Here is a 25,722-nt window from a genome sequence, read left to right on the forward strand (position 1 = left end):
GACAAGAATCCAGGGCCCTGAAAGCCGTGGTCCTACCCCCCCCACTTGTCTGTCCCCTCCAGTTCCCAGGGGATACCGCACCCTGCAGTTTTGCTGTGGCCACGACCCAAAGGAGGAATCCAGGCAGCCACACTCACCCACGAAGAGGGAACAAAAGGTGGGGAATGAGAGCATCAGGACAAGCTATTCCCCAAGACAGAAGTGAGGCCCAGGGAGTGGGAGTTCCTCATAGCATCACAGGAAGCCACACAGCACAAAACTGAGCCACCAAACTGCCTCATGGGCCCATTCCCTCCTGGGCCAGGTGACCTGGCAACCTGGAAGGTTGAGGACTGTCACCTCCCCCTGCCTCGTTTGTGTGTATATGGGACCAGGATAATAGCAGGGCTGGTACAGCAGGGCTCCAGCTCCCTGTTCTGCTTCCCTGGGGAAGGGGAAGGTTCCAGATGCCACCCCTACTGCATCAGACTGGCAGAGCCAGAAACCATCCAGCCCACAGAGCTGGAGACTGGCTCTGCCACTTACCTGTTCTCCAAGCCACTGTCTTCACATGTAACACAGATGGCAACAAGGGCAATTTATGGAGGCCTGAGGTTCCAATCATTCCACAGGTAAAACTGGAAAGCCTAAACAAATTGGAGCCTTGTGCAGAGACAGTGGTTTTCTGGGGGCCCTTCTCAACCAGCCCCAGGGCCCCAGTCTCTCCTCCTCTTGCGCTTCGAGACTCTGACCATAGCTTTCAAGGCTCTATTCTGTGGTTCCCAGAAATCTGAACTGAGTACCTCCCCCAGCCTGATTCAGAGCTCAGATAACTTGGATGCTGAAAGAATGATTACAATTTCTGACCTACTTTGTGACATCAATTGTGTGTGTGTGTGTGTGTGTGTGTGTGTGTGTGTGTGTGAATAGTGGGGTTTGAACTCAGGGCCTGGGCACTGTCCCTTGACTTTTGACTTTTTCACTGATGGTTGGCACTCTACCACTTGAACCACAGCTCCACGTCCTGATTTTCAAAAGAAAAAAAAATTGCTGTGTTGGCTTCGACACATGATCCTCAGATCGCAGCTTCCTGAGTAGCTAGGATTACAGGCATAAACCACTAGCATCTGGCAATATCAATTTTTCTATCTTCAAAACTGCACAGCATGCTGGGTGCTGGTAGCTCATGTCTATAATCCTAGTTCCTCAGGAGGCTGAGATCAGAGGATTCTGGTTCAAAGCCAGTTTGGGTAGGAAACTCTGTGAGACTCTTATCTCCAATAAACTACTCAAAAAAAAAAAAAAAGAAAAAAAGGCTGGGAAGGTGGCTCAGTGGTAGAGCGCTTGCTTTGCATGCTCAAGGCCCTGGGTTGGATTCCTCAGCACCACATAAGAAAAAAGCCAGAAGTGGTGCTGTGGCTCAAGTGGCAGAGTGCTAGCCTTAAGCTGAAGAGCTGAGGGACAGCGCCCAGGCCCAGAGTTCAGGCCCCACAACTGGACCCAAAAAAAAAAAAAGCCAAAAGTTGTGCTGTGGCTCAAGTGGTAGAGTGCTCGCCTTGAGCAAAAGCAGCTCAGGGACAGTGCCCAGGCCCTGAGTTCAAGCCCCAAGACTGGCAAACAAAACAAAACACTCATCATCTTTCATCTCAATTTCCCTAGGATGTGACAATGTCTGGCATCTAGCAGGTGCTATCGGGGCTGAGAGGAGGCTCCAAGTCTGGGTGGCCAGGCGGCCTGTAGAAGTTACCCACCTCTCTCTGGGAGCTTTGGCCCCAGCTGGGTCCCAGCACATGGATCCTAAGGCCTCTGCACCAAGGCTAGGGTCACCCACCTCCCTGTCCATGCTGCCTGCTCATCCCTGGCCTTTCTCAGGTCCATTTGGCTCTGTTTCCCCCTCCAATCCCTCTCTCGAATCCCTCTCTTTTCCTTTTACCCATTCCATCTCGCCTGTCGCTGGACCAGCCTGCGTTCCCCAGGCAGAGCAGCTTGGCCGCTTCCCCTCTTTCTTCCACTCCCAGTCCCCAGCCATGGCCTCCCAGGACACTGCTCCATTGTCCCCCTACCAGCCTCCTAGGACTCTGCTCCATTGTCTGGCCAGCTGCTCTTTGGTCTGTCGTCACCCCCTGGACAGTAGGCTGAAGAACAAGCAATCAGGATGGAACCTGACTAGGGAAGAAGAATGACAGTGAAACACAGCCTCATGGTGGTATATTTCCTTTGTCTGGGAACTTCCTCTGTCCATCTGCCCTGTTCTCATAAAATCTGCCTGAGCAAGGGCTTAAGATATGACAGGCACCAGGCCCCATCTTTTGTCAGTGAGCTGTGACTGTGTGAGGCAGAATGCCATTTTGTAGGTGGGAGACACAAAGCTAGAAGAGATAAGAAATGTGCCCAGGATGTCATGGCTGCTAAGTGGCAGAGCCGAGATCTGCATCCTGCCAGTGTGACATCAGATCTCTTAATGTTTGTGCTATTCTCCTAATGCGTGGAACACACACACACACACACACACACACACACACACACACACACACACCTGCTGTGGACTGGGCAGTGTGGAGTCACATCCGGACATCAGGAACCCACATATCTCGGAAGGACCTGTGTCCAGTCAGCCAGCTGCACGCACACATTCAGGGCTGTTTACATGTCACGTGACATCACACACATGCAATCTTGGCCTAGATTCCTGAGCGAGCCCTCAGCCTTGTGCCTACTCATCCTTCAAGGCTCAGCTCCTCAGGGGAGCTCCCCCAGGCTGCCTCAGCCTCATCCCTAAGTCCCCATCTCTCTCTGTGTGTCCACGGATCCACACCAGAAGAGCAGCCCGGGGACGCCAGAGGCAAAGCCCACAGAGGTCATGGACAGTTTGCCAGATGGAGCCAGGAGGTGTTACTGTACCAGAGGATCCACAAGAAGGGGCTACTTCTAGTGTCTTCTCTCCTGTCCCCAGATCTACCTTCAACCTCTTCCTCCTCCTCTTCCCTCACAAAGAGTCTGAAGCCTCCCTCCTCCTCTAGGGAATGTGTGATTAATGCAGGCAGGATAGGTGGCAGGGTTCCTGGGTCCTATTCTTGGCTGTGCCCTCATTCTGGAATGTGCCCTGAGGTCAAGTGACACTGCTCTCTTGGGCTGTGTCAGGAGGAAGATAGAAACAAGCCTCCAGCTGGCATCACTCGCAAGAGGGTGGGCAGACAAGTGAGCAAACTTACCCACTCACCCCCAGAAGCCCTCTGAGCCCCAGCCCCCAGCACTGCTACTTTAAGGTCAAGTTGATGGCTCTGTATTCAGGTGCCAATTAACCAGGGACAGGCAACCTTGGTGTCCAAGTCTTCGGCAGCATTGGCCACCCTTGGAGTCCACTCAGAAGGAGGGACAGACAGCAAACTCAATTCTAGCACTTGCCCAGGCCAGGCCTCTTCCCAGGTGAGGTGCCCCGCTGGGTGTTGAGAATACCGACAGAATGCCAACAGAAAGGAGATGTCTTTGACCTAGGGCCATACCTCTGATTTTGCCTATAATCCAGGAGAGGTGGTGATTCATGTCCTTTCTGTGTGCACCCAGGAAGCCGCGGGGGCCTGGGGCACTGTGGAGCCCCTGGGCCATACGAAGAACAGTGACAGAAGGAAGGAGCTTATATTTGAGTTCTAACAACTCTCCCTCAACCTCTTTACCTAGGTTATCCAAGTTAACCCTCTCTAATCTCGTTAAGCAAAAGATACTATTTTTACTATTCTCTCATATGATAGATGTGCCTTAGACCGTAGTTGTCCAAAGGGCAAAAGTAATGTGTTCTCATTCAGTGTATTTACCCCGAGCAAGACCTGGCCATGTGGGGTGTTCAACACATCCGAATGGAATGGATGATGGAGCCCTGCACCTCGGGTGATGGAAGAGAAGCCCACACAGGTATCACGTCTCCTGTTTTACAGATGCTCAGAGGCTCTAAAGCTTCCCCGAGGTCATAGGGTTAATAAATGGGAGTGCCAAGAATCAAACCCGGGGGTCTGAGTTCCAAGTCTTTTCCAAGTATATATATATTCCAGGATGGGACATATATTTTAATCATTACAGCTATAGGCTGAGGCCTCAAATGATGGCTTCCATCCTCACTGTCCCTAGCAACCCTTGTGTGTGTGTGTGTGTGTGTGTGTGTGTGTGTGTGTGTGTGTGTGTGTGGTCTTGGAGACATGATCCTCATTTCTCAACCTCCTGAGTAGCTCAGATTACAGGTATGAGCCACCAGGCACCTGGCCTTATCTGCCACTTCTAACTGGTCCCCAGCCTCTGGGAGAAGAAGGTCTTACACAATGGATAGAAAGCCACACTCTCAAGGCAGACAGTATTGAGTGCATGTAAATGAATTCAAATTAAATAAAGTTGAACTTCATCTGCACAGGCCGCAGTTGAGTGCCACGTTTCACATGGCTGGTAGCTATGACCGGAGACAACACAGACACAGGATTTTCCATCGTCACAGACAGGTCTGTTGTTACAAAGGAGCCACCCAGAGTTCTTACTTATTTTGTCAGAAGGTTGTGTAGGGGCAGAGGCATCTTTAATGATCTTTAAGCTCTTGCTCTGCTAAGGACTTCAGATGGGTCATGGCCACTTATGGGCCTGGGGTCTCACAGTCCTACTGTCCAGAGTCCCTGAGAAGGTACGCAAATTTACACATGGGTAAAGAGGAGATTACCAAAGCTTTAGCTAAATGTGGCGGCCAGGTTGCTGGGAGGAAGGAGGGAGGTATAGGAACTACACCTGTGCGGGGCCTCCTTTGGCACATCACAGTAGCCTGTGGCAGCCGCTGCCTCCAGAAATTGGGCCGGGCTGACTATGGGCCCTTTGGCCACAGCTGTGTAGACGCCGCTGCTGGTAATCTTGTATCCTGCCTGCACCTGCTGGCTAAAGGCCTAAGAACTGCTTTGTTGCTGGTCATCCCTGCTGTAATCTTACTGCCTAAGGCTTTTGTTTTGCTTGGTTGGTCATAGAACTTGAACTCAGGGCCTGGGCACTGTCCCTGAGCTCTTTTGCTCAAGGCTAGTGCTCTACCACTTTGAGCCACAGCTCTGCTTCCAGTTTTCTGGGGTTTAATTGGATTATCCTTCCCAGGTTGACTTTGAACCATGATCCTTAGGTAGCAGCCTCCTGACCAGCTAGAATTACAGGCTTGCCACCAGCACCCAGCACCTAAGTCTTTTAAAAGAGGAACTGACCAGATACTGGTGGCTCATATCTGTTAGCTATTCAGGAGGCTGAGATCTGAGGATCTCAGTTTGAAGCCAGCCAGAGCAGTACAGTACATGAGTCTTATCACCAATTAACCACAAAAGTCAGAAGTGGAGCTGTGGTTAGGTACTGAAATTCTAGCCTTAAGAGAAAAAGCTGGGGCTGGGAAGTTGACTCAGTGGTAGAGTGCTTGCCTCGCATGCATGAGGCCCTGGGTTCAATTCCTCAGTACCACATAAGCAGAAAAAAGCCAGAAGTGGTGCTGTGGCTCAAGTGGTAGGGTGCTAGCCTTGAGCTGAAAAGCTGAGGGACAGCGTCCAGGCCCAGAGTTCAGTCCCCATGACTGACGAGAGAGAGAGAGAGAGAGAGAGAGAGAGAGAGAGAGAGAGAGAGAGAGAGAGAGAGAGAGAGAGAGAGAGCGAGAGCTAAGGGGCAGCATCCGGGCCCTGAGTTCAAGCGCTAGTACTGGCATTAAAACAAACAAACAAACAAAAACCCAAAGACCAGATACTCTAGGCTTTAGGCTCCCCAGATCTCCTTACTTCCCTTTGTAGGCAGGGAAGAATCCAGGAGGAGGGTGGTGGAGAAGAGAAGGGAGATCCAGGGAGAGGCACGAAGAAAGGAGAGAAAAAGAGCCACACACGCTCCATACATTCCCCAACTCTCAGATTTGCCAGGTTGGACAGTTGGTGGGCAAGCAAGCAGAGAAGGTGTAGAAATGGGGGTAAAGTTGGGAACCCCTGAGTCCTGCAAGGAGGCCCTAAGATCATTTCTCCACCCTTCATTCCCAGCTCCAATGCCCCTACCCTCCAATGCTCAGCTCTCCCCGTCAAAATGTACCACACAACAGGAGCCGCTGCCCAGGGCTCTAGTGGGGTCAGTAGAAGACGTCATCTCTCCAATCAGCACAACTAATAAGAGGAGAAGCTTGTGTGAACAGATGAGCAGAATTCAGATCTTATGATGTGATTTACACAGAGGGTGACTCATCCCTGTCCCCAGCCTCCCAAAAGGTAGGTCTTGCCAGGGGCTGGTGGCTCACGCCTATTATCCTACCTACTCAGGAAGCTGAGCCCTGAAGATTGCAGTCAAAGCCAACCCAGGCAGAAAAGTTCCCATGAAACTCTTATCTCCAATTAACCACCAGAAAACCAGAAGTGGCTCAAAGTGGTAGAGAGCTAACCTTGAGCAAAAGAACTCAGGGACAGCACCCAGGCCCTAAGTTCAAGCCCACAACTGAACAAAAGAAATGGGTCCCCTTTTCCCATGGGATACCATAATGGCAGGGTTGATCATCTCCATTCTAAGGGCTAACACCCCTTAATATGTGCCCATGTGCATTAGTTCATTAAATACTTACAGGCCTTGGAGGCAAGAGTTATTCACCGCCCTATGATAGTCTCATTTCAGAATTGTGAAACAGACCCAGGGAGGTGGAAGAATTTGCCAAGGTCCTTTACCTAGCAGGGAGTCAAAGCCAGGTGGTTCCCTGTGCGTCAAGAGCTCGTGTATCAAGTCACATGACTAATTCAACAATAAACATAGATTCAACAATAAACAACTATGGTCAGATAACTGGTGGCTCACGTGGAATCCTAGCTACTCAGGAGGCTGTGATATGAGGATCACAGTTCAAAGTCAGCTCTGACAGGAAAATCTGTGGGACTCTTATGTCCAATCAACCAGCAAAAAGCTATAAATAGAGGTGTGGATGAAGTGGTAGACCTTCAGCCTTGAGTGAAAGAGATAGCCCTGACTTCAAGCTCCAGTACCAGCCAAAGAAAGAAAAAAGATTAAACAAAAATAAGGGTCAAGTATGTTTTTCTCTCTTTTGCTTCCTTCTTGATTATCCATCAGAAGTCTTGTCTCCCCGGATTCTCATGAAATAGCATGTACAAGGTCAGCTGACCTCCCCTATGGGTTATGGGGAGAGGGATCATGCCTAATGCCTTATATAGTTTTACACTCATCACCCCAGTGCTAACCGATAGAATTTTCAACCCTCCTTTACAGAGCTGAGTAGGTTTAACTGACAGGGCACAGCAATGAAAGAGTGAGGTTGGGGATTTGGTTCAAAGCTCCTATTCTGTTTACCCAGGAACACTAGGAGTTATTAATGGAGGCCTACCATAGCCCTTTGTTCTACCGCAGAGCCTTCTTCTTTGGTTGTTAGTAGAAATTGGGGAGTCTGCTGGAGTGAGCCCTGAGATAGATGTTGTTGATTTGGGACCCAAAGCCAGACCCATGACATTTTCTGAACGCCCCAGATCATGTGGAAGAACTGGCCACTTTGTGGCTGTATTTTCAGTGGATGACAGCGTTAGCCACAGAAGATGTCAGACCCCGGGGAAGAGCAGCTTTGTCCAGAGGGAATAAATAAAGACAAAAGTGATTTGGAACTAATTTCTGGATGTGCTTTATACAAAGCTTTCCTTCTATAGTCTCTGATTCCCCCCCCCCCGTTGTTTTTTTTTTTTTTTTTTTGAGAGAGAGAGAGAGAGAGAGAATCAGCCCAGACTAGCCTGGAACTCTTTATCCTCCCTACATCATGAATGATGAAATTACAGGTGTGAACTACCATGCTCTGTCAGAGTCTTGTTCTTTGATTTATGCTCAAACTGGCAAGTCTTTCAAGCATCCAAATAGCCTAAGTGGCAGAAGGAGCAATTGAACTCCACAAGTCTGGCTGTCTTTGCCAGGGCAGGGTGTGGTGATGGGTGGCACACCGGAGTAGCCTGAGGTGTCCGAGTTTGTGCAATGAACACATACTTTCCACCAACAGCAGCTTCTGGAAGGGTGGTACCTACTGTCAACGCTGACATCACAAACCCAAGCAGTCTTTGTCACTAAAAGGTAGGAAAACAAATGAGAAATGAGGTGACCCCTAGAGGGAGCTTCTAGCCTGAGGAGGTTCCTAAGACATTAAACTGAAAACCTGTGTTGAAAGACAGGACTTGACCCTCTTTCACTGCAGCTGCTTCTGCTCTTGGGCTTCTAAACCATCTCTTGCATAATTTTTATACAAAGCTTGGAGTTGAGGGGGAAAAATAAGTTAAAATGTCCAAGTTGCTGGGCATGGTGGCTCTCGCCTGTAATCCTAGCTACTCAAGAGGTTGAGATCTGAGGATCACGGTTCAAAGCCAGTCCGGTCAGAAAAGTACATGAGACTCTTTTCTCCAATTAACCACCAGAAAACCAGAAGTGGAGCTGTGGATCAACGTGGCAGAGCATTGGTCTTGAGCAAAAGAAGCTCAGAGACTGTGGTCTAGGCCTGAGTTCGAGCCCTACAACTGACATAAAAAGAAAAAGTTGAAAATGAGCAAAGACACACAAAAAACCCGAGGTCACGATGAAGACTGAAGTTGAATTTAAGTCACAAAAAAAAAAAAATGACATGGGACAAAAGTGATCTCTTGTTCAATATTTCGAAAGGGAACAAAAGCCCAGAAGATAAAGTGTGCAGAAAAATGACACAATTATATAACTTGAGGGTAGGGATGGGGGAGGGGGAATGGGGAGGATGATAGACGAGGTGACATCAACCAAGATGCACTGTACCCAAGATCCAACCAAAAAAAAGGTCCAAGTTCACCCTCCAGCAATCATGGACTGGCAGCAGTTTCTCCGGATCTGCTTCCCTTTGCCTTTCTCTCATGGAATAGCAGCTCACATCCTCCTACCACACACACATGGGATGGAAAAGCATCTCTCAGTTGGCTGATCCTCCCCAGAGCTGGGCATTCAGGGCTCCAGGCTTCCCCATGAACTTCAGTGAACTGATGAACTGTTTTAGTGATGAACTGTTTTCTCTGCTTAGTCTAGGCTACCTAGACAAGCCCAGTATCTCTTTTGTTCTTAGTATGTCCTAGTATGGTGGCTACTTGGGCTTGTGTGTTATCCTCTGCTAGAGGATGTCATCATCGGCTCCTAAGCAACAAGTGCTTGATGAAGCGTTGAGGGGATGAACACAGTGGCTGCTTAATCACATCTCACCTGAGCAAGAAGATAGGAACAACAATGGAATCCTAGCCCAGAGGAGCCTCTTGAGTCAACCATAACCCTAGTAAATTAAGCCAGGACCAAACATCTCAGTAGTGAAATGCCTATAGTTCCTTCTCAAAGACTGATCATCTAAGGTGGGCCCTAGTAGCTCATGTCTATAGTCCTAGCTACTCAGGAAGCTGAGATCTGAGGATCACAGTTCAAAGCGAGTCTAAGCAGGAAAGTCTGTGACACTCATATCTCCAATTAAACACTTTTGCTGGGCTCAAGCGGTAAAGTGCTGACCTTGAGCACAAGAGTTCAAGGACAGGCTGGGAAGGTGGCCCAGTGGTAGAGTGCTTGCCTAGCATGCATAAAGCCCTGGGTTCGATTCCTCAGTACCACATAAACTGGAAAAGTTGGAAGTGGCATTGTGGCTCAAAGAAGTAGAGTGCTAGCCTTGAGTAGAGTGCTAGCCTTGTATAAAATAAGCTCAGGAACAGTGCCTAGGCCTTGAGTTCAAGCCCCAGGATTGTGTGGGGGGGTGCGGGGGGAGTTCAGGGACAGCGCCCTGGCCCTGAGTTCAAGCCCCAGTCTGGCCACAGGCATAAGCCACTGGCACCAGACCTACTCCCTTTGCACCTGGGCACCCAGGACAAAGATCAGATCTTTCCTTTCATTTCTCTACTCCTTAGGAACCTGAAAAGTTCTTTGGACTTTTGTATTCAGATGACAAGAGCCTCTTCTCCTGAGTCACAAAAATAAACAAATGAAACACTTCTTTCAAGTCTTCCAATCTTTCCTAGTAGAAAGATGCAATTTCCCCAGGTAAAATCCTTTAGAGCTGTGTACAAACTGTTTCCTCAAAGTCTGGTTAAAGAGCCTCTGGTGACATCTTAGTTTCTAGAAATACTGCCCAGGGACGGCAGCTTTCTAAGCATCATATGGGATGGTTTAGTACTGAAACAGGATGTGGGGAGGAAGGAGGGACTCGGCTCCACAGAACTTTAGAGAGGCAGGTGGGCAGTATGCTTTGGTGGGGAGCGAGCTCTGCAGGCAAATTGGCAGATGTGGAAATCAGAGTAGAAAAAGAACAGGCACATTCATGGGCAGACAGAACCCAACCTCTACTGTGACCAGAAATAAACTGAAGCCTGGTGAAGGGATGGAGAGGAAAAGTCATCTGATCCAACTTCTTGTATTTAAGGAAAAACAGAAAAAGGGACTTTGCCTAGGAACTATTGAACCTGTGTCACAAGGTATCTGGACCCTGTCCTAACATGAACAATATTTGCATGGTCCTTCAATGTGTGTGTGTGTGTGTGTGTGTGTGTGTGTGTGTGCGTGCATGCATGCTAATACTGGGACTTAAAGGCTGGCATTTTACCACTTGGGCTACAGCTCCACTTCTGGTTTTTTTTGATGATTAATTGGAGATAAGAGTCACATAGGCTTTTCTGCCCATGAACTTTGAACTTTGAACCTCAGATTTCAGCCCCCTGAGTATCTAGAGTTACAGGTGTGAGTCACCAGAGACCAATCTGAATCAATTTCATAAGTCATATGAGAACATACTACAGGTGTCTCTTCCATCGGCACCAGGAAGTCATAGGTTTTCACTCATTTGCTAGAACTGAGACTGAAATGGTACATGTCCATCTTGTCATACTTCCTGGCCTAAATGAATTAGGAAATACTTCAAAATCCTAATTTGGCGTTAGGAAGACACATAACCCTGAGTCAGTGGTGCCACATTTTCTGGTTCTCTCAATAGCACTGAGGAAGGAAGAGAAAAAAGGACCTCAAGAACTAGAGAAGGACATGTAGAAATCCAGTGTTTAAAAATAGTTGCAGCTGGGCTGGGAAGGTGGCTCAGTGGTAGAGCGCTTGCCTTGCATGCCTGAAGCCCTGGGTTCGATTCCTCAGCACCACATAAGCAAAAAGAAAAAAGCTGGAAGTGGCACTGTGGCTCAAGTGGTAGAGTGCTAGCCTTGATCTGAAGAGCTGAGGGACAGTGCCCAGGCCCAGAGTTCAGGCCCCACAACCGGACCCCCCCACCAAAAAATAGTTGCAGCTGGGCATCGGTGGCTCACGCCTGCAATCCTAGCTACTCAGGAGGCTGAGGTCTGAAGATCCTGGTTCAAAGCCAGCCCGGGCAGGAAAGACCATGAGACTCTTATCTCCAATAAACCACTCAAAAAACTGGAAGTGGCACTGTGGCTCAAGTGGTAGAGTGCTTGCCTTGAGCTGAAGAGCTGAGGGACAGTACTCAGGCCCAGAGTTCAAGCCCAAGACCGACCAAAGTTGCAATTTAGCTGGTGGCTCATGCCTATAATCCTAGCTACTTAGGAGGCTGAGCTCTAAGGATCCAGGTTTAAAATCAGCCCAGGCAAGAAAGTCTGTAAGACTCTTATCTCCAATTAACCACCAGAAAACCGGAAGTGGTACTGTGGCTCAAGTGGTATAGAGCTCACCTTGAGCTGAAGAGCTGAGGGACACCTTCCAGGACTAGAGTTCAAGCCCCATGGTGGACCAAAAAAAAAAAAAAAAAAAAGTTGCAACTTGATGGCTTGGGAAGAAAGTTTAGGTTGGATTTTAATATTCAGTGTAAAACAACAAAAACAAAACATAGAAGCAAGAGTCTAGCTCATTCTGTCAATGTGGTTTTTCCACAATTATTTTGGAAACCCTTGAGGGGTATGCCTGCCGACAGAAGGGATGCGACCTATGGCATATGCCGCCAAGGGTTGTCTAAAAATACTTCACACCTGTTCTCTGATCTCACACGGGTCATATTTTGCCAGTGAAGTAAGTACTTATAATGCTAGACGGAATGTGTTTTTCCTTCCAAGGCCTCAATGTTTTTCCCTTCTGCAAAGTAATATGGCTAGCACCATTACCCAGGTGTCATGGCCACCTCCCAGCTACTTTCTGACTACTCCCAGGACTCAGTGTTGCTGAAATAAGAACTGCCATCACACTCTTCATACTGTTAATTTAGCAAATGTGTCTGACCCATCCCAAGAAGGAGTCAGCTAGTTTGGAGGGCCTAAGTCAACTTGTCCATCTACAAGAAAGAACCCTATTTCCTCAGTGCCTCAGAAGCAGAAATAATAACTTAGTGATCTCTGTCCCAGCCCTGCCTGCTCCCCCCCACCCTGCCAATCTCTGGTGCTGGTACTAGTGCTTGAACTCAGGGCTTAGGCTCTGTTGTCCCTTAGCTTCTTTGCTCAAGGCTGGTGCTCTACCACTTAAGCCACAGCTGTACTTCTGGCTTTTGTGTAGTTAATGAGAAATGAGAGTCTCACAGACTTTTCTGTCCCAGCTGGCTTTGAACCTTGATTTTCAGATCTTAGCCCCCTGAGTAGCTAGGATAACATGAGAGGAGTGACACAATGGCATCTGGCTTGGAAGTATATCACTGTCCCCCTGGCGGAGCCATCTGGGCCAAACAACTTAATGTGATTAAGCAAGGAACTGGACCTATAATTCCAAATAGTTCCCAGACAGGAGCTGTTTATTTTTTTGTGATGTTTGCCCAATTGTGAAATAATCTCAAATTTTTAATAGAAAGCAGGTTTTGGGGCTGGGAAGGTGGCTCAGTGGTAGAGTGCTTGCCTTGCATGCATGAGGCCCTGAGTTCGATTCCTCAGCACCACATAAGCAAAAAGAAAAAAGCTGGAAATGGCGCTGTGGCTCAAGTGGTAGAGTGCTAGCCTTGAGCTGAAGAGCTGAGGGACAGCGCCCAGGCCAAGAGTTCAGGCCCCACGATGGGACCCAAAAAAAAAAAAAAAAAAGCAAGTTTCCTAAAATATAAAATCTTCTGTAATCCTAGCATACAGGAGGCTGAGGCAAGGTAATTATGAGTTTGAATCCTGCATGGACTGCATAGCAAGACCTTCTCTCAAAAAAATAGGACATTAGAAAACAGGAAGGGGGGGGGCTGAGAAGGTGGCTCAGTGGTAGAGCGCTTGCCTTGCATGCATGAGGCCCTGAGTTCAATTCCTCAGCACCACATCAGCAGAAAAGCCAGAAGTGATGCTATGGCTCAAGTGGTAGAGCACTAGCCTTGAGCTGAAGAACTGAGGGACAGTGCCCAGGCCTAGAGTTCAGACCCCATGACCAACCAAAAAACAAAACAAAAAAACAACCCCCCCTTGGGTCTGGGAAGGTGGCTCAGTGGTAGCGCGCTTGCCTTGCATGCATGAAGCCCTGGGTTCGATTCCTCAGCACCACATAAGCAAAAAGAAAAAAAGCCAGAAGTGGCGCTGTGGCTCAAGTGGTAGAGCACTAGCCTTGAGCTGAGGAGCTGAGGGACAGCGCTCAGGCCCAGAGTTCAGGCCCCATGACTGGACCCCCCCCCAAAAAAAAAGGAAATAGGGGCTGGGATGTAGCTTAGTCAAGTGCTTGCCTAACAACTGTAATGTCTTGGGTTCGATCCCCCCAAAAAAGAAAGAAAAAATAGGAAATGGGTCAGAAAATGTAGTTCATGCCTATAATCCTGGCCACTCAGTACTTAGATAGCTGGATGATGAAGGTTCAAGGCAAGTCCTGGCATAAAAGTTAAGCGAGTCTCCATCTTAACCAACAAGCTACATGGCAGACGTGAAGTGGAAAATGTCAGTCTAGGCTGGCCTAAGAAAGTCTATGAAATGAAATGAGAGAGGCAGAGATAGAGAAAAACATTGGGGACTTGGCTCACACTGTAGGCAGAATACCTGCCTAGCAAGTGGGAGGCCCTGAATTCAAACCCCAGTACCACCAAAATAGTAGTAAACTATACACATATATAATAAATTATATATATATAGTACGCTTGGAAATATCACAATGGAATTACTTTGAACAATATATGCTGACAAAAAGTATATATACATATAAAATCTTAAAATTCAAATATTGAGAAATGATAGAGGTTTCTATTTATAAGTCAAATTCCATTACTAATAAGAATATCCCCAGCCCAAACTTTCAAAAGCCCATCTTAGGATTCAACCATATTCAGTACAAGCAAATTCAAACTAACCCTAAAATCTAAATAGTATGCAACTTTGTATAATAGGAATTCATTCATATGGAAACTAAAGAAATTCTTGAGGGCCATTTTAAAAATAAGGCTGTCTGTCAATCTGAACATATACAAAACTAATAGCAACAATAAAAGGCATGAAAGGTTTATAGTTTATGCTTCTAAAATGTTATTGCTGGGGCTGGGAAGGTGGCTCAGTGGTAGAACGCTTGCCTTGCATGCCTGAGACCCTGGGTTCGATTCCTCAGCACCACATAAGCAAAAAAATAAAAATAAAAATAAAAAAATAAAATGTTATTGCTTATTTTAAATCAAATGTATTTTTAGTGTTTTTAGGAAAGACTTTCAGAACAAGCTTAAATGAGAAGTCATTTGGTTTAAAAGCAAAAGACCATTTGTCATGTTTTACGAAGTTTTGCCTTAAGATACCTTTCAAAGTAATATAAGAAAGAAGATATAGTGCTGGGCACTGGTGGCTCACACCTGTAATCTTAGCTACTCTAGAGGCTGAGATCTGAGCATCTCAATTCAAAGCCAGCCAGGCCAAAAATATTCTGAGACTCTTGTCTCCAATTATATATGTGAGGCTGTGGCTCAAGTGATAAGAGCTCTAGCCTTGAGCAAAACAAGTTCAAGGATAGTAACCAGGCTCTGAGTTCAAGTCCCAGGACTGGCATACACATAAAAAGAAAAAGAAAAAGAAATTATCGGGTCAGATACTGTGGTTCATACCTGTAATCCCTAGCACTCAAGAGGACTTTGAGTTCCAAGCCATCCTAGGCATCATAGCAAGACCCTGTCTCTAGGTATTAAGACTATATTGTTGAAGGTTACTTGGTGAGTCAATACCTGGCATTTCTTTGATATCTATCAATAAGTATAGATAAGCAATATTTATAAAAACAGGCTGGAATGTCAAGTGCTGCCTGCCAGCAAGGACTGAAACCTCCAAAGACAGGAGGCAAAACAAATTCTTCCTTAAAACAAAACACTACACAACAAACCAGGCTGGAGGGTGAAGGGGAGTCTGTGCTTAATTTTACTTAGAAGTAATGTGGCCATTAAATCTACATTTTTTAACCCCAGGGAATCCTCCAGTGGTTCTAAAATGAGAGAAGTAATTTATGACAGAATTAAGAAAACCATCAAAATTATAGCACTGATATAACTTAATGATTTCTAAGAACATTTCCAGATAGTCTAGCTTATGACGAATGGAAATTAGAATTAAATAGCTCTCTCATAAATATCGTGACTTGCTGGGCACTGATGATTCATGCCTGTAATCCTAGCTACTCAAGGAGGTTGAGATCTGAGGATTGTGGTTCAAAGCCAGCCTGGGCAGGAAAATTTATGAGACTCTTATCTCCAATTAACCACCCAAAAACCAAAAATGGAGTTGTGGTTCAAAGTGGTCGATTGCTAGCCTTGAGCATAAAAGTTCAGGGGCAGTACCCAGGCCCCATGACCTACCCCCCCCAAAATAACTTCTGAGCATGATGCTATGTTTTAAATATAGTAACCTCAAAAGGTTTATGCGTTAAAAGACTGGGTCACCCATTGGGAGGTGCTGTGGGTCTTTAAGAAGTGGGTGAGGCTCATTGGCAGGTACTTAAGTTGTTGCGGCTGTGGGTGAAGGATCAAGTCTCTTTCTTACTGTGAATTGTTTGCCCCCACAGGCACTCTTCCTTATTGCCATCTGGTGCCCCACCAGAGGGGTTAAAAATCACTCCATCTTGGACTAGAACCTTTAGGACTGGTAAGGGTAATTTAGTGAGCAAAAGAAACATTTTCTCTTAATCAGATACTTTATCTTAGTAGTACAAAACGAATATACACGATCAATATACAATCTCTTAATAGACCCTTCTCTTTAAACTGTTGTAGGAATTCTTAAGTTGTGCCAGGCACCAATAGCTCACGCCTGTAATTCTAGCTACTCAGGAGGCTGGGATCTGAGGATTGTGGTTCAAAGCCAGCCTGGTCAGGAAAGTCTGTGATACACTTACCTTCAATTAACCACCAGAAAACCAGAAGTGGTTCTGTGGCTCAAAGTGGTAGAGTGCTAGCCTTGAGCAAAAGAGCTCAGGGACAGCATCCAGGCCCCAAGTTCAAGCCTCATGACTAACAAAAGAAAGGAAAGAAAGGAAAGGAAGGAAGAAGGAAGGAAGGAAGGAAGGAAGGAAAGAAAGAAAGAAAGAAAGAAAGAAAGAAAGAAAGAAAGAAAGAAAGAAAGAAAGAAAGAGAAAGAAGGAAGGAAGGGTATTGGGAAGGTGGCTCAGTGGTAGAGTGCTTGCCCTGCATGCATGAGGCCTGGGTTCGATTCCTCAGCACCACATAAACAGGAAAAGCTATGGCTCAAGTGGTAGAGTGCTAGCCTTGAGCTGAAGAGCTGAGGGACAGCGCCCAGGCCCAGAATTCAGGCCCCACGACCGACAAAAGAAAAGAAAAGAAAAGAAAGAAGGAAAGAAAGAAAGGAAGGAAGGAAGGAAGAAAAAAGGAAGGAAATAATTCTATAAATTGAGTCTTAATAGATCAAAAATGGTTTTATCCCCTACCAGAACCCTGGGCTTCAAATCAGAAAAGTAAAGTAACTCTGAGGAGACAAGGCGTAGTGCTGAAGAGCATAAACTTGGCAATCACTACTTGAGTCTGAATTCCACACTGCCACTTCTTGGCCAGGCAATGCATGAATTGAGCTTTTTCTGTCTCAGTCTTCCAGTGTGCAAGATGAGTATTTACCTATATCATTTACACCAATAGGAAAAAAGGCCTCAGCAAACACAAGTTATTCTCACACAGATCTGTGATCCTTTAAACACTGTATTTTCTCAATATATTACAACAATTAAAGAACTCTGACCCTCAAGTGACCTCTGGGACCAATTTATTCACATATGTGTCATTTTGCTCATTTCTTTTTCTTTTTTTCTTTTTCAGAACCAATTGGCTAACCATTTATTGAATGTTTAAGGTTCTAAAAACATAGTTACAACTTTGTCAATAAATGTTACTGACTTATGTGCTATATTTGCTCATTTCTTTTGAAACAGGTTTCACTTTTTAGAATCTCTGGCCTCTTCCTGCTACAGCCTAGCTCTAGTGCTGGGATTACAGGTGTAAACCACTATGACTGGTAACATGTTTTCTACACAAGGCTTTTCTCCTATGTTCTCTTTTTTTTCTCTTTTGTCAGTTGTGGGGCTTGAACTCTGGGCTTGGGCACTGTCCCTGCACTCTTCAGCTCAAGATGAGTGCTCTACTGACCACAACGTCACTTCCTTCCTTCTCCTCTTTTCTCCTACTAGGGTAGGGTAGGGTCAGGAGGCATGCATTTCGGCCCAGCAAGGAAATAATCAAGCCTTCTTTATCTGTGGGTTTGTACAAACTCTTCCTTTCATTGTTCCCTCAGCAATTCAGTTTAACTAGTTATGTAGGATTTACATTGTACCAGGTACTATAAATCATCTACAGAGGAGCTAGCATACAAGTGGCATGCAAATACCACACCATTTTATTTTAGGGAGATGAGTACTGTCACATTTTGCTATGGGCAGAAGGGATCTGGACAGCCCCTCCCTCAGGTTCTCTAGGAACGGTTCTGTATTTGATATACTGTGCCTTTGCTATTGATGCTTGAGAACACAGGGTTTCCAACCAGCCTTTTTTTTTTGCCAACCCTGGGGCTTGAACTTAGGGTCTGGGCACTGTCACTATGCTTCTTTTGCTCAAGGTTAGCACCCTACCACTTGAGCCACAACATCACCTCCAACTTTTTCTGTTTATGCAGTACTGAGGAACTGAACCCAGGGCTTTATGCATGCAAGGCAAGCACTCAATCACTAAGCCACATTATCCTTTTAAGTCAACTTGTTTTAAAATAGCCTAAGTCCTGAAGGAAGGTTTGTTAGATTAAATCTCCCAGTTAAGGTCCTGTTTGTGAATGGTATTAACAAACAATACATATTAGAAAACTCTGGGGATCCTACAGTACCACCTTCAAAGTGTCTCTCGGTAAAGAGATGTGTTGACAGAGGTGTACATTTGCTTTCTAATGTAGATAGCAGCTACTCAAGATTTCACTCTGCATTTGGTTTAGCAAGGCAAGGTGAAGGTAGTGTTAATAGCTTAAATTGCAAGGTATTTCATTTGCCTTCCCCTGCTGGTGAGCTTCCGGACCTGTAAGGCTGTGTTGGACACAGGGACAAGCCACTCAAGAGGCTGCTAGTGTTCAGTAACCAGAGCTACAAAGGTCTATGAAAATCACCCCTCAAACTGTCAACCAAAAATAGTGTTCATGCAAAGGACCAAAACCGGATGACAGGGAGAAGACGATTTAGGAGTAAGACATAAGCTTTCCTTTAGACCTGCTAGACAAAAGCACCTTGTGTGAACAATTTCCATTCCAAATGAGCAAAACAGGCATGAAAAAAGAGCCTTTGTTCATTCTTAAAAAAAAAAAAAAGTCCTCAAGAATACCAAACTCAAACTCCTGAGTTTCATAAAACCAATCAAGAGAAAATTTTGAGTTGCTAGTTCCCAAATGACAAATCGACAAGAAGGAATTTCCCTAATATCTCACACATTAATATATTAAGCTCCGAATTTGGAATCTGAAGATGTACTAGTCTCAAGTACATCTATTGTTTACACGCTATCTTATTCTGGTTTTCAGAACAAGTATGTTCACACAGACTCTCATTTATGGGCAGTGTTCTTCAAAGTTATGCTTATCGCCAGTCTGTAGCAACAAGAGCTCTTTCAACCTTTCCCCAAGACCCAAACCGTTGTTCAATCCTGATGATCACCAAAGCTCAGAATTGGTAAGTGCTGGCAGACCCGATCTCAACCGGGCCCGTGGTTCTGATACTTCTTCCTAGCCTCATTCTGTCCACTGAGGGACAAAAGCCTCACCATGGAGCTAACAGAGCAGTTCAGCTTGCTTATTCCCAGTGCTTGTTTCCTTAAAACTTCTTATTGCTCTACACTGCATCAGTAAAGAACAAAAGGCTTTTGTAAACTGGTGTCCAAAAACCTCATTTGGGACCAAATTTATTTCACTGGTAACCCAGGCAGTGCTGGTTTCTTACTCTAACAGTTCAAGAATTATTTGTTATTTCTTGTTCAAGACAATTTTCCCACCAATGCTCTGTCAATACCATATCAATGGACATTTAAATAGTGAAGTGACTCATTCTACTTTAAAGATGTTTCTTAAAATTCACTGGCCTAAAAAAAAAACACAACATCCACCAAGACCCTATACTAACCAACAAGACCCCAAAAAGCAGTAAAATGGATATCACTTGCAGAAAAAAACAAAAACACACTTTGGGGAAATGAATACAAATCCTAACATCTATTGACTAGTCCAAATGTGAATGGGTCTTGATCACAATTTCTCCAAGTACATACACTGAACCTTCGAGTGTGAAGATTGATAACACAAGGTGAATAGAACCAACATCTACTATATACCGATATATGGAAATATTACTATGCATAGCTTAGGGTGCTCTATTTTTTCTTTTATTTTTATTAAGTAGTTGTACAAAGGGGTTTGTATTTGTTTAAAAACAAGGGATTAAGAAACAGATCCAGATCTAAATATTTTCAAGTTATGTCATTTGCTTTGTCTAAGCAAGTTTCTGAGCGATTCATCTCCCAATTAAAAACAGAAAAATGATCCTACGTTGTCTCTCTCTCCATACTCCTTTTCAAACAAATGCTCTCAGATTACACGAGTGAATCTCATTGCATCCCCTGGTGCGCCCTCCCAGATGTCAGCATGACATTGTTATAAAATAGGGTTGATTGGCCTTAACACACCTGCCTCATCATGGGGAACAAACAGGGACTGACGAGGACTGTTATAAGGTTGCCCACGGCACTGGCCATACTGCACACTATTCTGGTGCACAATGGGGCCACGATTTTCCATTATTCCTTGGTGACTCTGAGTCAAACCTTCCTTCCCCATTAGCATTTACAACTAGACTCCAGTTCTCTCGTACATGCTGAAAAACAAAGAACACACGCTAGGCCCTTTTAATTTTAAAGAATTTTAATACAAACTTAATATAAACTATTTCAGTCCCTCTTAACATGTAAGACACTGACTCAAAATACTTTTATACCGTTTTTTTCAAGTATTGCACAATATAGGTACAAAATTAATATTTACGATTACATTTTCTTCCATAATATATAGCAAAAATCTTTAAACCTTTAACAGAAAATACATTTTTTTTGAAAAAGCAAATATTCGTACATTTTAATTCCACCACTAAAGGAATATCCTGTACACAATTTTCAGAATAGCTGATGTCTTTAAGATGGATATTTTACAATTTCAGTAAAAAAAATACATGAAGCTGCTGCTGTCACAGATCACTGTAGTAAAAAGATATAAATGCAATACCATGTCGTAGAAACAATATATATATATCCTCTGATATTTTACAAACTTTGTACTAAATTAAATTATACAATTAGAAAAGACCAATAAACCCACTTATTAGTGCCAATTTTTTATAAAAAAAAAAATCAGCCATGTCCTTGCTATATCTTAAATACTGTAAGAGGCCATATCTGAGAGTATACTTGAAAATATACAGTCAGTGTAAAATAACTTTGTGCTTGGTTGGCAAAGGAAAAACGATGCATGTTTTTATTTTTGTAACCAAGCTTGAATGTATCCTTACTATAAGCTTAAAAAAAAAAAAATCTCAAGGAGGTGAAAAAAATTCCCCCTTGGGCCCGTGCATGTTTAATGTGTACGATACATTTTCTCTCTCTCTCTCTTTAGTTAGCCATCACAGGCTGGAATTGCTGGTTAGAATACTGCATGTTATTTAAGCTAAAATTCAAGCCATCTACAAAAGACTTGTCATTGAGGCCTCCATAGGCTGCAAACACATCAAAGGCATTACTGTACTGGAGAGGACTGAGGTTAAGGGGGCTGTCACCTGGGAACATTCCATTGGTACTACTACCTTGACCCTGCATATTAGGAAAAATAAATTCCTTGGCATTAGGAGAAAGAGCAGAGGTTTTCTGCTGCTGCGGCTGCTGTGGCGGAGGGGGGAGCGGTGGGGGCTGGGCTGGCTGCTGCTGTTGCTGTGGGGGCTGTTGGCTGCCCAGGCCCAGCCCGTACAGAGAGTGCATTGAGGAAGAGATGGCTTTCTGCTTCAGGAGGTCGTTCACATTCAGGCCCAGGTTGATGGGAGAAGTACGTGCAACCTTGTTGCTCCGGCCACTGTTCTTCATTTTGGTAGAGCCGAACTTGGTGGCAGCAAAAGTGGCAGTGGTAAAGGTTAAAGGCTGGGTGGAGCGGGGCATGAAGGTCGGGCTCACAGCAGCAGAGTGACCGAAGGGAGGCGATGGAGAGCTTGACGCGGAGGAGGCTGGGTCGCTTATGGGCATAAAGACCTGGGCCTCGGGGTTGAAGCTGTTTTTGATCTCCTTATCCAACTCACATCCATTTTCATTATTATCATCCACATAGAGCACCTTCACTGGTCCCTTTTCACCAATTTGGTAGGAAACCTCAAATGGGTCGATCCAAACACTAAGATCCTGTGGCAGATTGCCACGAACATCATCAATGTCCAAACCACTCTCTTTGGATGCTTGCTCGATCACTGGGTCCACTTTCTCCCCTACATGTATACATCTAAACCCTGAGCCTTTGTATGGCTTTTCAGGATACCAGTGCCCTTCATATTTCTTCTTCAGAAGTCTTTCAAGCTCTTCACCAAAAATGTTGACTCGTCTCCTGGGAAGCTTATTGTACAGATATGAAATAATAAAATTGAGTGCTACTTGGATTTCAAGCTGCATAGCTGCTATGCCACAAAGTTAAGTTTCTTTCAACTCCTCCACAAAAAAAAAAAAAGCTCAATTTGTGGCAGAGAAACAAATTCTCATTCAAAGTGCTGGTATTAGTAGATTATCCTTCACCTTGAGTGGTCTTGTTCCTTTAAGAAAAAACAAAACAAAACAAAAGCAAACACGTCCAAATAAGATCAAGGGAATTTCTCATCGGCTTTTTAAATTTAATCCTAGAGTAATTTCTCTTTTGAGAATGTTAGGTTAGAGAGCCTGGAAAATATAATCAGTACTAAATACAGGAATAGATAATAGTAAGCTCTTTATTGAAGTTCAAAAATCTCCTGGGCAGATGCCTGTGAATAGTACTTTTTTAGAACTGTATTCTGTAATATATAGAACTTTTGGGCATACTTGATTTAAATCTGCTCTATGTTAAAACATTTAGACATTTGCAAGTCAGCAAAATTATGTTGGATTTTTCAGAGTACACGATGCTGAGATGAAAAGTGCCAAAAGAACTGTCGCCCTCATAAATGAGCCAAATTACTCTAAGCAGTTGTGATCCTAAACATACTAAGGATACACACACACACACACACACACATACACACACACAAATAACTGCCCTTCTCTAGCTATCTTCTCAGCTTCTTCTTCCCCTCCCCAATCGGACATTTCCTTTTCAGCAGCCAGTATAATAACAAAAGCAACAACCACTTTTAAAAACTCTTACTGATTATTGTATTTAAAAAGCCATGTTTCCTAGCTGCACTGGATTTTAAAGAGCCCCCCCCCTCCGGCCCCACCCCCAACGACCAGAGAACAGCTCGGAAAGAGTGACTGGTACGATTAGGGCGACCTTTAAACGTTTGCTGGATCAGCACTGGGTGGGGATAAGAAAAGATCAAGGGCAAACAGAAGATATTTCCAAAGGAGATCTGTTTGTACGCTGAGGTTTGATTATAAAAGGGCATTAAACAACCACCACATCAAAAAAGAAGCCGGCCTTGAACCGTCTGTTCCATTTTCCAAATTCGTGGTGACAATGGGAAAAGAACCCGTTTACCACCACCACCACCACCACAAAAAAAAAACACTTTCCAAGCAAAAAGAAAAAAAAAAAAGCCCCAAACACAGACAAACAAAAAGCCATGGGTGTCGGGCAGAAGGGAGCTGGTGAAGCTCTCGATTGCGTGAAGGTGCAGCCGAGCAAAAATCCAGGCTGGGATGGTTCGGAAAGCAACGCCTGAAGACAGGAGTGCGAAGAATTACATAAACAGCCAGTTGGGTCTCATTAGATTTCTGCTCACAGCCCCGGGAGCCCGAGCGCTTTACGACGGCGGCAGCGGCAAGGGGAGGAGGAGGAGGAGGAGGAAGAGGAGGAGGAGGAAGAGTACGAGCTGTTGCGGGAGGAGGAGCGCGGCCAGGGGAAATGGAGAGGCGGCCTGTCTTCCCCGTGGGCACCGGGCACCGGGCAGGTCGGGGCGCCGGCCCGAGCCGGGTCAGCCGCTCCCCTCCCCCGCCGTAACCCGACCCGCCGCTCCCCGCCCCCCCCCCCCCGCCCGCAGCTCCTGGGACCCGGCCAGCGCCCGGGGAGCACCGGTCCCCTGGCACCATGTTTCCAGCCTCGGTGGCCACCGGCTCCCAAGGACGCCCCCCCCGCCCCGCCCAGTGCTGCCCACTCCCCCCCCACCTCCCTCCACCCCACCCCCGCGAGGTCGCCCGCTTCCCCCCCCCCTCCCCGCCACCCCCGGGCACCCAACCTCCGATCCTCATCAGCTGGCCCCGCGCAGCCCGTCGCCGATCACCGGCCGGGCCGGGTTTCGAACCGCTCTCCCCGAGGGTCCGAGCACCGCCACCTCCTCCCGGGCCGGGTCGTCCCCGAGCGCCTCCCTTCCTCCAACCCCGGGCTCGACGACGCTGCAGCCCCTCCCTCGGAGCCGCCGCCCGGCCGCCCGCCGCCCCGCGATACTTACGGGCTGCTTCGGGGCTGCGTCCGCCACAGACCCGCGGCGGGGCGGGGGAGAAGGGGCGGCGGGGCGGGGGGCGCGGGCGGGTCGGCCGCGGCGAGCAGACAGAGTGCAAGACGGGGCGCGCCGCCGCCGGACGGGGGACCGAGGCCTGCGGGCGGGCCGCGGGGAGCTCGCCGCTTCTGGCTCGGGGTGGCGGGGACGGAGGTCAGGCGAGCGCGCTCACTGGTCCACCTTCAGCCCGGTGCCCCGGCCCAGCGTCCCCGTACCGTGCGCACTCCGTGCCGGGCCAGAGCTTCGCTCCTTCTGCCGCGGCGCGCGCCCCGCCTCTCGTTTTATATCCTCCTCCCTGCCCCCCATCCTCTCCGTGGGGGTGCACGCGCCCGTCCGCGTCACACAGCTCCGGGCGGCGTAGCCATTCCCCGCCCTCCCCGCCCCGCACCCCGGGTCCTCTCTGGCTGACTCCGCCCCTGCCCTGCCCCCCGACGCCATTGGCTGCCCAAGGCAGGACGGCCCCCTAGGGAAGGCCACACCCCCAGGGTGCGAGATGACCAATGAGCCTACGATCTGGAGAGACTGTGGGCGGGATAAAGAGAAAATGTGAAAGGCGATTGGAGGAGAGACGTGCCAGGAGGGGTGAAAGGGGTGGGGCAGGGCGGCCGACGCTAAGTCTGAGCCTAGAGCGTCGAGAAGGGGGCGGGGAGGGGGGGGTGAAAGGGGAGCCGAGCGGAGCAAGTGGCGAAGCGGCTGGGTAGAACCGGGAGAGGCCCAAAGCTCGGAGAGGGTGGGGAGAGTGTACAGAAAATGCCCTTACCCGAGTGTGACTGGGGAGAATCCCACTCACGGACGAGCTACCGAGTCGGGTCTCAAGCCCACCCCGGGGGCGGGGGGGGGGCTAGAGAAGGAGCGAGCTGGGGACTGGGACTCGTGCTCCCGATTGATTGAATATTAATACCCTTAGGGCCTAGGCCAACTGCCACCCCGAGAGTGGCAACTGCAGAACCCAAAGCCGCCGTGCAGGGCTGGGGGTGGGGAAGGAAGGCCACCTCGTCGCACCTCCCGCCCAGGTGACAGTTTAACTGTCCATCAGACCTCCCCGGGTCACCCAGCAAGCAGCTCGGAGATGGGGTTGGCTGAGAGACCCTAAGAAGAACCACAGTTGTATCCCAGATATCCCGGTCGAGGCCTCCGTGCCCAGGGTGTGGGCGAAACGATGCCATACTGCTGATCTGAATATTTATATCAATAAATCGACGCTTATATCTACATGCATTTCAAGGGATTGCTAACACAGGTGTACACAATAAACGTGGTGCCTTCCCGTGGTGCGTGTAAGATCGTCTTCGGCTGAACTATGTGTGGGTATCTGGTGAGAGGGGAAAAGAAGGGACTCGCGGGGGGGCGGCGGCCAGCGTCCTTCTCACAACCTGCGGCGGAGAAATACTCCGAGCTACACTGGGCGTGGAATGGGGCGTTCCTCCCAGCTAAAAATATTACTCACAGGTAGCAACGACGCCTGATTGGCCACGCTGGCCCTTAGCAACCAGGCGATTGGCTGCCTGGTATCCAGGAGACAGACGTCAAACTGGGACTGGGGAAAAGGGAGAGAAAATCTAGGGGGAGCCGAGTGGAGGGGGGGTGGTGGTGAAAGAGAAGCAATGAATGAAACGCCCCACGCCTGGCCTTCCCCTTCCCCTCCGG

The 25,722-nt window shown here is 47.1% G+C and overlaps 1 protein-coding gene across 2 annotated transcripts; it reads right to left on the reverse strand.

Annotated features, from left to right (window-relative positions):
- Positions 1-20,264: 20,264 nt before the first annotated feature.
- Tob1 (transducer of ERBB2, 1) lies at positions 20,265-24,853 on the reverse strand. Of its 2 annotated transcripts, none has more exons than XM_070028378.1 (2): positions 24,836-24,853; positions 20,265-22,197 (listed from the first exon to the last, which is right to left on the reverse strand). In XM_070028378.1, exon 2 carries the CDS (start codon positions 22,058-22,060, stop codon positions 21,023-21,025), a length of 1,038 nt encoding a protein of 345 aa, XP_069884479.1. In that variant the 5' UTR covers positions 22,061-22,197; positions 24,836-24,853; the 3' UTR covers positions 20,265-21,022. The 2 variants fall into 2 exon arrangements, with proteins under 2 accessions (XP_069884479.1, XP_069884478.1); XM_070028377.1 differs by lacking the exon at positions 24,836-24,853 and adding an exon at positions 24,028-24,339.
- Positions 24,854-25,722: the final 869 nt, after the last annotated feature.

Source organism: Dipodomys merriami, unplaced genomic scaffold (genome assembly GCF_024711535.1).
Source record: "Dipodomys merriami isolate MVZ:Mamm:240054 unplaced genomic scaffold, mDipMer1.0.p SCAF_19, whole genome shotgun sequence".
NCBI classification, from domain to species: Eukaryota; Metazoa; Chordata; class Mammalia; order Rodentia; family Heteromyidae; genus Dipodomys; species Dipodomys merriami.

Bases quoted from the DNA above. Each gene is read 5' to 3' on its own strand.
- Tob1 (XM_070028378.1), bottom strand. From the start codon at position 22,060: ATGCAGCTTGAAATCCAAGTAGCACTCAATTTTATTATTTCATATCTG.